Raw genomic sequence first — 12,723 nt, forward strand, 5'->3', positions numbered from 1 at the left:
TGTTATAATTATTATTTCGTTTTCTTTTCAGTACGCATTAGGAAATGCTGCAAACTTACTGGCGTACAAGACGACCGTTCCCAGGTAAGATAAGCAAGGGAGGGATAACGGTCTACTAAGTTAGCTATTCTTTGAACGGCTCTATTCGAAGTGTTATAGTTCGAAGCTAAAAACAGAACCCGTTTCAGCAAAAAGCTTCCTTACAGTTGACTGCGAAATTGCGCAGCGAAGGTGGAATAAAAGCTTAACGCCTTCAGATCAATGAAACAGAATTACATAATACAATTGTAGAATTTCCTACTTGCCTAGGTTTCTATCGCTCGCCTATATTATATAAGAAAAAGAAAGAATTTTCACACATTTCAATACGTAAACGATTCACATACATCTTCTTCATAACGATGAACGTACTTCACCCTGAAGGCAGAATCCATAGCGATCACTCGGTACACATAACCCCACCAGACGCTGTTGTACGAATTTTTGCGACTCGTCCATAAAGGATCACGTCAGTGTTACCAGTATCGCTCGTAAAACGAATATCCCGGCTTCAGCGCGTACTACAAAATAGAATGAAGCTCTAATCACCTTCGCAAAAAGGTATAGCCACTCACGAGGGCTAACGAAGACGAACGTCCAGAGTCTTTAGGCGAATCGTTATGCGTAAACAACGACTGTGTTGTAGTATAATAAATACGGTCGTGCTTCGTCTACCTCATTTGCTTTTAGACAAATGCTTTCTCTGGGTTACAACTGCCCTCGTGTTAGCTTAGTGACTAACATATTTGCTTACTAATCTGAGGGACACGCTGTGGTCTAGGTTCGAACCCCAGACAGTGCTGGGAGCCATCCTGGCCGTCTGATGCAATGCCTTACAACGATGTCGGACTCGAAACATAGAAAAGATTGTCAACGTCCTAATATGTATTTCTCATAATTTTCCTGGCTAGACTAGATCAACTATGAACTCACATTGTGCGCCAATTAAAAAACGCTCACGCACTTCAATTACTGTTCTGCCGTGCGGCCGCGGCAACTTCTCAGACGAAATGCACACACGACAATATCGAAAAAAGTACTTTGTTATTTATTTCTTTATTTGGCCACATAAAGATAAGGTGATGCAGTACTGGAATTATTTCCGTATCTAGTTCTAGTAAGATTAGAAATTCTGTTTCCTATTATACCGAGCGAGTATTGGTACTAATTTAGGTAACCGGTTAGGCTTTTCTAAGTTAGGGAGACCCCACAAAACTGACGAATGGAACAGTTCCTAAAATAACCTGAACATTCGCTAGAGTAACACAGCCTTAACCTAACAAATTTAGCCATAGATGTTGACGGCCTTTTTTTCGCAGCGCAAACACCTACTCACGCTTTTGGCCCGTTGAACATAACGACAACAAAGCAAGGCTTCAATCTAACCCATACGTCCTTTCCGGGTTTTCCCTAGTCACCAAAAGCCTTTACCAGCTCTGAATTCTGTCCGTCTTTCGAGCATCGTTGTATCTCGCAGTCCCTAATCAGGCCGCTGGAATTAGGATACTGGCCTCATGGACAAATGTGCTTGTTTACTGTAAGCTTCAAGTTCAAAACTAACGTTTTAGTAGTTGCTTATACGTCCGCCTCATCCCTGGAGGTCGCATTAGAGAATTGCCATTAATTTTATTACTCTGAAGATCTTAGCCAAATAAAACAGTTAATACATTTTAGCCTTCATAATGGATTGTCCTTTCTCCTCTTTGCCCTAAGCGAACATCAAACCGGTTTTCATTATCGGTTTAATTACATATATCAAACTTTTTCGCACAAGTTCCCTTAACGTTTTAGATCTCCACTTTATAACCTTATCGTGACTATACTTAAACAAATCCTTTCACTGCGTTGGATTTTTTTCAAGGATGAGTGCATATGTTAAATACGTTAAACTGATTGGCGTACGATTGTAACGCTGAGTGAATTTCTTACCATGACCGGGTCCATTGTCTTGAAGCGAGATGGGCGGGGGCTGAATTGGCCCTCAGAGAGGCCGCTCGCCATAAGTAGCAACAGGGACGTCGCCAACTCCGCCAAGCTGCCCTCGCTGAAGCGCCAACGTTATCGCGGAAAGCGCTGTCATCATCAGCCAAATAGAGAACTCTTGAGGAATTCAATGTTTCACAGACTCTCCCTCCACCTACTCCACCTGTTGGAACAGAAAACCAAAAGTCAGTACCACAGCAACTGTAGCAAATGTAGACATTAAGTTAAGTTAGAACTTCATTTTCAATAGTGCTGTAAATAATGTCTGCGGGCTTGTTAGCTAAAACAGAAAAAAAAAAAACCTATAATGAAGATTGAGTAACCTAAGAGGCAATTTTGAGAAAATACATCCGGAAAACATTTGACCTGCCAGTCATAACAACTAAATGTTTCGACTTTTACGTTCGGTGCTGCATTCTATCAAACATCGCGTGAAACAAGCTCGCAAACTTTTGAAAAACGACGAAAGCTTTTGAACGACGAAACGTTTTGAAAAAAAACGAAGTGCGCACACGGCCGGATTCGAACCCAGATTACCACGCATCCCTCAAGTTTAGCGGGTAAATGCGGTACCCAGGACGTCATCACGGGGACCAGCCAGAACTAGCTCTACTGAAACAGCAGGAAAAATTGAAGCGGACAAGATAGGGTTTACCACGGTAGATATGTTGTTAAATACGTATAGAACAAGGTGAAAAGAACTCTGTCGGAAAATGACTCGTTTAATTGATAATAACGATATTCTCTAAGTCCTCTACACGCAGACCTCCGTGCATCTATCTCTATATGGCGAGAAGGGCACAACAGCTTTTTCCCGATTAGTATTATCACAGCTTAGTGTTACTTCGTTTAGCCAATTGAATCCTCCAATATGTACACATTTGGAAGACGTTCGACATCTGACAATATGCATCCACAAGATATCTCAAATTTGCAGATCTTTATATAAATCAAAACTGACAACAGAATCAGCTTTAGCTGATTATTAAAATCTTGTATTATATCTAATCTCATACGTGGCCGGTTTCTAGCTGAATCAACGCCTGCGCTGCTCTCTCAAAAAATACAGTGAAGCACCGATCATTCCAATGTGCTTGAACAGAAGCTCGCAGCTGTTGATACGCATAGTCAGTAGTAACATACAGTTCATATTTCATTGAGTTGATACATGTGTTGAAAGAGTTAGGCCTGCCCATGTTCTCCTATAGCTATCTAAATTTGTTGACAATTTGGACAGTCGTAGCCGAAACACCTACCGTATATTATTATTATGTTACTAAGACCTCGGCGTCGCCTATCTCGATTTGAACAACGGTTACAGCTCAGAGCAGTCCACGTCCGGTTCCCCGTGAGAACTCGATTAGCGGGCCTCTCCCTGAGAGCCCAGGGCTTCCATTAGCGGGCCTTGACCTTTTTGTCTCCCGAGATCATATATATGGCTCCGTATATATTATCCTAATACAGACACCCATAGTTACTTCACGGTTGGTTGGTCGACTGGTTGTCTTTGGTCTATCGCCACTGTTGACTGACAGTTAGTTTCTACGCATTCAAACAAAAAAAAAGAACTGTTTCTGTTCATACCATTGCAAAACACATACGGGATATAAGTGTTTGTGTTATATAGTTTCGTGCTTACTAATTTGGTTACTGCTAATCCTAATGGCTTCTGGTTTATTTAATCATTCTAATAATAATAATAATAAGGTTTCTAATAATCAGTTCTGCCCCTGCGAATAATGTTAAACCCTCTGAGATTCTGCTACGTATCTGTTTATTAAACCTGTCGCTTATCACCATTAAGCCTAGGACAACTAAACCCATATTATTAGGTATTCTGTCCAGCATTATAATTGCCATTTTTCCATGGAATCACAAGCTAAGCTCCGTGCTTTTATGGGCTGCAATGCGTGCAAATTTAATCAGACCGCATAACCTGTCTATCGTCTGTTTTGCGTAATTTTCTTAATAACATTAATGAACAAAAAATTTTTAAATTTGATGCATTGTCGTTGATGGCACTCGTCAGTCTCAAAAAGCTGGCGAGAATCAATAATTCACTTCTTGTTTTTGCTAGCGTAACTTAATGGACAATGAGCGCAGATAGATAAACATAGATCCGCATCCAATGACGCGTCTGCTACAGCTCCTACGTCATGTTTTGAATACAATTTACGAGGAAATGATTTCAGGCGTCATTGAGGTCTAAAAGATCACCAGGGGAAAAGGGTGATCGAGACGAGTGTGATGATGACAATAGTGAATTCGGATGGACGGCCCGTGAGGTAACGCAACACGCAACAAAGACGCAAGGGAAAAGTCTACTTGAACAATTCCATTTTTATCGACATTTTGTGATCTCGATGACGGACAACTTGCCACACCTTCTAAGTTAGTAAAATTGGTCATATCATTTGTACAAATCACGAAATTCATCCCTGAATAGCGCAAAGGAGTAATATCTGCCAAGTAACGACATTCAATATTCCTTGAAATAGGTGTAGAAAACTTCTCCTAGATAGTCCATGGTCTGTTTTATAAAAATTGTAAAATCGACTAAACGATGCATGACTAGTACAAGGTTCTCTCGTACTAAGACGTGTGTACGTCTTGTACGACCCCTAAAAGGGGCTATTTCTGAAACTCTAGTCGAGATCCACAGAATGGGCCACCGGCCTTATGCTCTATGGCGGCGGTTGCCGTTGGATGCGAACCCGCTACAGGTATAATCTCAATCAGCCGGCCGGATTTGCCGGCCTAGGCCGATAATTCTAAACAAACACCTTAAAACACATTGATTACTGTGGTGTTCGCCTTCGAAAAACGTACTTTCTACTTACACTCATAGACAGTCACAGAAATTAATAATGACTCTGTTGGTATTGATAGTACCGGTTCGGTCGTCTGTTAGTGATACAATCAAAACATTGAAACCCCCAAAAAATCTACTGCTATCGAATTGTTATGGATCGGATCACCATGGTGTAATAATAACAATGGTATACCATACGCCTATAGTAGCAATGAGATGTGCGCTCAAAGAAACAACGTTATGTAACCGGTAAAATATTGATCCGGGACGTTCCGTAAGATAATATATACTATTTCCAATGACAAGTAGTTTAATCCGAACAAGCAACAACGACTACACTATGCTCCTTGTAGACAGCTGCCCACGAAAATTTGATGAAGAGTGTCACAGCCACCAAGGAAGGAGCCTACCCATGACAACAACCGATCACCGAATTACAGGTCATAAACCCCTTTATTTAAAATCAATAACGGTGACCTGCGATAACAACAGTTCCTCACGGCGAATGTTACAAGTAGCGCGCGTTGCAAGGACCCTGTTCGATGAAAGTTTCTGTTATTTAGAGCATTTTATACAGCGGGCAGGAAAAGCAGATTTATTCACAGTTCATTTCCTCAATTCTATTCGATACAATATCTGGATAAATATCAGTACTTTGTTATATCGTAGTGGCACGGGGGTCATTAAAAACTTTTTCCGTGCGAGAGGGCACCGCAGTAATAAACAGATAAATGTTACTGACAATTGATCCGCAGTAAAAGCTTACATCGATTATGTACTGAACGCAAGTAGCAGGGCACAAAAAGATATAGAAATAGGAGATAAGAAGCATTCGACTTTATATTCAGTGAGTTAGCTTTAAGAGAGGGCCACATAACTGAGGTCAGAGGAACAGATAATAGTAATAACCCGTATGTATTTGACTTCGTATCGCCTTGATCGCCGAATACATTGAGTAACAACTGATAAAAATAAGTTTTGTACCAGCTTGACGCCTTTCTTTCACCCTGAATCCCTTCAGAAAGTTGGAACATATCAATAAAAAAGTCGAATGGATTTATAAAAATTCAGTCACAAGCACTTTAATATAGGCTATCCTGTGTTGTCAATCGAGGTCATGTGTTCCGTCTAAAAGCTAAAGAAGACTGATAAAACGAGTGAAATATGTGTCGTAGGCCACCTACTGCGTCTGGTCTGAGAGACTGAACTTGAATACAAAACTTATCTATCTAGAAAATAATACCAGTTTATTATTCGCAAGGAATACGAAATCTATGAGCGTTATTAACGCAAACGGAAAAAACGTGCCGCAAAGATTGAATAAATACGAGCGGTGACGAACAGGATAGTCAGCATTGCTCTTTATTCCTAGAGACGATACGTAGATGGCATGCGCTAATGTTTGTGCTAGTCCATTCATCTGTGCTACAATAAACAAATGGAAGTTTATTAAATCAGAACAACTCGAAAGGATTGAAGGAGTAGTTTATGATGGCACCAAGCATCAGCGTTCATTTGAAAAGCGTATTACGGTGATTTTTATATTACAGTAACTTAAAAGGTGCATCACTGGGTAGCTTTACATTAGCTAGAGAACAACCGGATTTCTCAAATGGCTTCGTAAGGCACACGCAACCCGCCTAAAACTGAGAGATCTCATTGGATCCGTGATTCAGAGTTAATGGAGTACTAGATTAAATAGGCCACGACGTCAAGTATGACAGTGGTAACCGAAACATGAATTAGTCAGTAAAAGTGACTATATCGCCAGGTTAAAAAAGCCAAAAGGAAATTAATAATAATGGTGATAATAGTGCACCCTTAACCAGGTCGGAAACCCGAGGAAATCATAGTGTGTACCAATCGTATGCTCGGATCGTAGAAAAACTAACACTGTCATGGTTAGCAGGTGTAGGAGCATCTACAGTTGTACAGCATCTGCCTACGGGCCTTGGCAATGCAAGGCCCATAAGGCTTACGGCGTGCGGAGTGGTCGTACGCTGCTCGTAATAAATTTCTATACGCCAATCAATATCACTTGATGTTTCGCCCATAAATGCCAATGATACTTAACTGAGACATAATAGAGTAAGTGCCACTTCCGTATTGAGAATGTTTACAACAGGTACTGTCCACAAACAGTTCTACTTTAACTGCAGTTTATAATACTCTACTGTTTATTTTGCTTATCATTATTATTTACAGATCTTGATATCGATTGCAAGGATGAAGCATGTCTTTTCTTATATTTGAAAAGAAGTTCAGTCGAAAGAGTACGCCTATGCCTATTTTCTGCTTTAAACACTTTCATAACATGTCGTGTTTACTAACACGACAGGATCTTTATCTTTATAAATTTATCTTGCAGTAACATCAAATGAAACAATTCAAATAAATCTAGCCATCGTGCGTTCATGCCGTCAGTGTAATACTACGAAACTATTCTAGTCTATCCGTTTTACTCTACGAAGCACATTGATTGGGGTTCGGGTCGAACAGAATATTACCTGAGTTGGCCAAATATCTCAAGTACTGTACTGCGTATATAGTACTTATGGATACTGTTGTTTGGCTATACAAATTAGATATAAGAGGGCCCCTTTCAGATCCAGTTTGTCTATAGTAGGTATTTCTAGTTGGGTTGTCGTTGACGCATCGACCGAACGCCAACGCAGCAAGTCAGACATTAAAAGCTATTTTCAATTGATATCATTGTCATCAGCAGTGCCCGGCTTGCGTAACTACGCCAGTTAGTAGTTACAGAAACTTCATCACAATAAGCATTATCGGCCGCTTAAAAACCGATCATTACAGTTATATTGCCGTTAATAACAGATGACGCTGTAGCTCGCACATCCAGTTTTTCAATCTAGAATTTGACACATTCTGGATTAGTAGTAAATGCAATCTACTGTTGGACGTCTCCATCTATCGGCTTTATATTATATATGTTTGGGCTGATATGTTAGTTATATTGAACTATTTCCACAGCAGGATCAGTTGTTACCTGGGACATGGCCGGACCCTGCGTCAGCAGTACATAGGCCGCATTAACCGTGGACGGATAGATATTCCTTCGCTCACCTGTAACGCAGAGGACAATATGGCAACTGCTACTGAGTAAATAGTTTGAGTTTTACTCATGTGTGATAACGACTCTTACCGATGCTAGTGTTCAAGAGTAAAAAAGAAAACCAGTGGTAATTTCAAATACTAGAATTACTACCGCTATCAGTGTTATTATTACTATTAGCGCACTTCGCGCCCACGCAGTCACGATTCCAATCTCATGCAATCTAAACGACGTTAATCAATGGACGAGCTCTTGACAGAGTTACTTAAAAGAATCCCCGACAAACGATTTCTCTACTTCGATCCGCGTACCGTGCACGCACTCTGTCGAGACTTTCCTCAGCCAGTCATTTAGCTAGCCTCCTATCTATCGTTTCGCCCTATATCAACTACGCCCTGTAGCTTAACTATTTCTATATCCACGCGATCCTATCACGTCAAGGCCGCCGCTCCCGCCGCCACCGCCAGATCCACCTCTGGATAGCAGCGCGCGGAAAGCGACAGACGGATTCCTCCGTTTTAAACAACGATTAGCCGCCCCTGCAGCAGATCGACATCAGCGTATTCTACATAGAATGAGCAAATGATAAGCAGCATCTCCAGCGACAGCAACGACCCATACAAGCATCAGTTTTGATGTCGTGAAATTGGCAGAGAGACCCGGCGTTAAAAGGAATGGCCATGGCGGCGACGGCCAAACGGTCGCAAGCAAACGTAATCCTCGTTATTTGCCCCGAACTCATCGATTTCCCTATCTCTGTCACCGGCGCTCCACCATATAGAGTTTTCACTGTCGAGTTTCGTTCACTAAAGCAACGCGATTTTCCGGTGTCGTATGGAGCGACGGTGGAGATCTGCTGACGGCGATGTCGGTGAAATCGATTTCAAGGGAAGGTGATATGACATTAGATTGTAAATGCGGGTAGCTGAGGATGATGATGATGATCTTCGGCTACCGGATCGTTGGCATCGTTAACTGCTGTTTTGGGTTTATTGATCTTGTTTGGCTTTACATCAAGGCGGTTTTTTTCAAATATACTAGACGTAGTTAGGAATGTTCCAGTAAGATAAAAGAAGCGAATAAGCCATCACAGTTGTCATCGACAACATAACACAATTTCGACAATATATATCTATTTAGAAAGTGGAAGCGTTGAACAGATATCGACACGTATCTGTAAGTATTTCTAAAGACGTGTTTTTCCTTTATTTTTTCTATCGGATTAGCTGAGTCGTATGTATATTTTCATCTATATATATTATATAGTTTTGCTGATATTCTACCAATTGGAACTAATCGATTTTGTTTAATAGAACGTATCTTTGTTAGGTCATCACTAGAGTGTAGAGAAGCAATAAATGGGCATTTTGAAACACAACAACGCGTTCAACGTAACAGAAACGTGTGCTTTCGTTGGCGTAAGTTGCAATATTCACTCACTACGCTATATGAATACAATTTTCTCTTCTAACCCATTTAACAGCCCAGACGGGTTGCTTACACAGACAGATTGCTTAAGTAACCGCTAGGCAAACGTCTAATTATGGCCAATTTCAAATTTTCCACGGTGATTGCACTGTTGTTTCAACTATTCTTCCCGAAATGCCCTTTTCGCAGGTTCTCTCTCTATTCCAACTACCTTTTATAACAGCAGAACAAAGCAAATATATGCAACATGTCGACATCTTTTTAATGGATATGTGAAAATTGCACATGGCAGTAAGGCAGACATCGATTTCTTATTCTATCATTGCAGTGATCTCGTATAGCCTTACGGGCGTCACAGGGATCTTCCTTCACATCGCGTAAAAAATATAGCAACGGAATAGAAAGCTAGCATATACAGATATGTGAGTACAGACAAAATATATCATATATTTATAATGCAAAAGGGAACCTAGATAGGCCAAAATTTGCCTAATGCTGTAGGTAAAGACAACCGGTGCTAAGGGAGAGAAGGAAATTATACCAGTGCATTTGTCAAAGACTCTTCTCTTCTGCTCCCTGCATAGCCTCATTATAATTAATTATTATTATTATTAGATAGAATATCAATAAGAGACAACTATGACCTTTGCCTATGCCGCTTCGTAGGATGTAATTACGTAGGATGCGAGGTAATGCGGAGTGACTGGCATATTTGCACGAAAAAGTCAATTGTTAAACAAAGTTGAAAGGAAAACGTTTTTTTGCTCATAGAACTCTGTGATTGTGGCTAGAGAAACTGATGCCTTATAGTTACATATAATATGTATTTCATAATTATTTACTGTCAACTCAAACAGACCGACAATTATGATTTGTCTACCGTACATTTGCACGAAGTTCCACTGTGCGGTGTGAAGCTGGGTTTTAAATGACCCAGGGATGGGCAGACCGGAGTTCGATTTTGTTCGAGAGTCAAAGGAGAATAAGTAGCAACGTGCAGAGCGTTCTCTTGTCGCCCTCGAGCCTGTATAGCCTGCACGACTCTGGTATAAATAATTGTATGTTGTAAGTAAGTTCAAATCCGTGACCGTGAGTACCTCAATGGGCTGCATCTGTCAGCAGTACTGTTTTGTCCTCTAAATATTGAAACCTTCTTTCAAGATCAAAGACATGCGACATACTGCTGACAAGACTAACATGCAGTACAACAAATTTAAGAATAGGATGCCTTTGTTTAATTTGGCATATCCAATACACTTAAACGCGCTCCTAGGAAATTGAGTTGGGCTCTGAAGTTACCTAACTTTTGACGGAATCAGCTTCGCCGGCGTCCCATATGTCCCCCAGGGTGAACATCTAATAGATGGCTCGATATACTAATTTCTATAAAATATGGCTTATTCTCATATGAAAATGCAGCCTTGGAACGGGCGAATTTGCAACAGGAAGGCAAGCTCTTTATATTACTTATTCAATAAAAGTTTGATGAATTCACGAAAAAACAAACCTGTTCCATATAAACCTAGTTTTTGAAATTCGGTCAACAAAAACTTTTTCCAACTTGTGTGCCTGGTTGAATCTAAGTAGACCATAACAGGTAGAGGTACTATATGAAAATATCGTAGATAAAAATATTATTCATATACTATCAGTAGTATTTCGTTTCTTGTTTTCTCCGCCATCACTCGTTGTTTGTGTTGCTCGATCAGCTAGTTCAGCTCGATTGAAAGGAGAAGCTGTTAAAGTCGCTGCTTTGATTGTTGATTTGTTTGCCTCCTAGGGTTAGACGCCAAATGGCTACTGACTCGACTGTTTGCCACCGCGGCTTGCCTGGGGGACCAAGGGTAACTTCACCGGGCAAGGCCAACTGATTATCGTTACCACAATAATAACGCCAATCACCAACGCGGCGCCGATGCTGCCCATACAGCGGCTACGGTCGCAACGTGTAGAAACCGTGTAGAGATATGGCAGTTTTATTGCGAATGACTTGAACAATGTCAACTATCATACCATCACAGCTGCATACTTCTCGTCCATAACGACACTGTAGGGAAAGCCGTCGTTGAACCTTTATTACTACTTGTTGACGCGTAAAAACGGCCAATTGTGGGTACGGTGTACTCACTCGATAGCTCGGTTTGAAACTTTTATCGAGCACAGACAGGAACAAGTAATAGAAAACGACTCACTGACCCACTCAATTTAGGTGGGGTAAGTACCAGCGTGCTAAGCTGCTGGCTTACTGCTGCTAATGCTATTTCTACGAGAAATATTTATAGACCGCATGTAGAATATGGGTCAGTTGGCCGCATAAGCGAGCGAAGGATGACAGAAACAGAAACGGTGCCTTAATTTGACCGAAAAATTATATTGGATTGACACTGAGTTGTACGATAAAAAGTAATATCAAGTTATCGTTGTTGTAGACTCAGTATCGATATTACTGAGTTGGGTACGACACGAGCAGCGTCAGCGTACGTCTAGCCGACCAATTACGTGGACGTATTGTATGCGCATGTACATGGTAATAGCGAAACGATTAAATAGTGATTTGACTTATATCAATGAAACTAAGTCACCGAACACGACGAAGGGTAAGTGGGTGTGACACGCATTCACTGATATATATCGGCAATGCATGATGCCTTTACTACAGAATCTTATTCGTCTGAAGTGTGATATTTAGATGTTACTTCGCTTTGTTTCTTTTGATGGCGTTAAACTCGCGAAATGACTAGTCGAAAGGGCTCTCGCCCGCTTCCGGCCATGTTGAAACCACAGAAAAGCACGGGAGCAACAAGAGACAATGTAACTGATGATATATATACACATAGTATCCTTGTAGCGTCAGCCCGCGATTTCAGTTACCTCTTACCTGATTAACTTAGTAAAGTTTTATTACGAAACATAGTACGGTTCTACGTGACAATAATTTGTCACGTTAACAAAACTGATGGACTCGAACCACTCCTACACTATTGAGCTGAGTTCTGCAATTTTAGAGGATTCGTGGAAGAACTCCTATTGTAAACAAAACTACCAGCCAATAACCTATAACCTCAACATGGTAAATATCAGACGCAAATATAGTTTACTAAGGTAGTCTGCCGTGTAGTTATGCTTGGTCGCGTACACATACACTCAAAATGGTCCGAAGTGCACCAGAAACAACCGGCTTTAGTATATTGATCGATGTTAAAAGGCTTCATCCCGATGCAAAAATCACATCACGGATCATTTTGTAAATGGACGTATTCTATCTTATTGCATCGATCAATTACTTTATATCTTCTTACATGAATATATTCTACAATGATATATGATTTATTTCGGTTGTAGCGTTTTAAATTATTTACCATTCGACATTGCTATTAATATTGCCTTC

General features: G+C 40.7%; 1 protein-coding gene across 4 annotated transcripts in view; it reads right to left on the minus strand.

Annotated features, from left to right (window-relative positions):
• LOC111259644 (uncharacterized) overlaps nt 1–12,723 on the minus strand; it is a 72,490-nt gene that overhangs the window by 28,732 nt on the left and 31,035 nt on the right. For 3 of the 4 annotated variants that reach the window (XR_015310684.1, XR_015310685.1, XM_022831810.2), the window contains exons 2-3: nt 7,842–7,918; nt 1,969–2,185 (exon numbers count right to left, since the gene is read on the minus strand). Coding sequence is in view for 2 of the 4 variants with exons in the window: in XM_022831810.2 (XP_022687545.1) it covers nt 1,969–2,040 (72 nt within the window). In the remaining 2 variants the exon portion in view is untranslated. The remainder of the gene's footprint in view (nt 1–1,968; nt 2,186–7,841; nt 7,919–12,723) is intronic. The other variant, XM_022831812.2, reaches the window with a different exon arrangement.

Source organism: Varroa jacobsoni, unplaced genomic scaffold (genome assembly GCF_002532875.2).
Source record: "Varroa jacobsoni isolate VJ856 unplaced genomic scaffold, vjacob_1.0 scaffold_355, whole genome shotgun sequence".
NCBI lineage: Eukaryota > Metazoa > Arthropoda > Arachnida > Mesostigmata > Varroidae > Varroa > Varroa jacobsoni.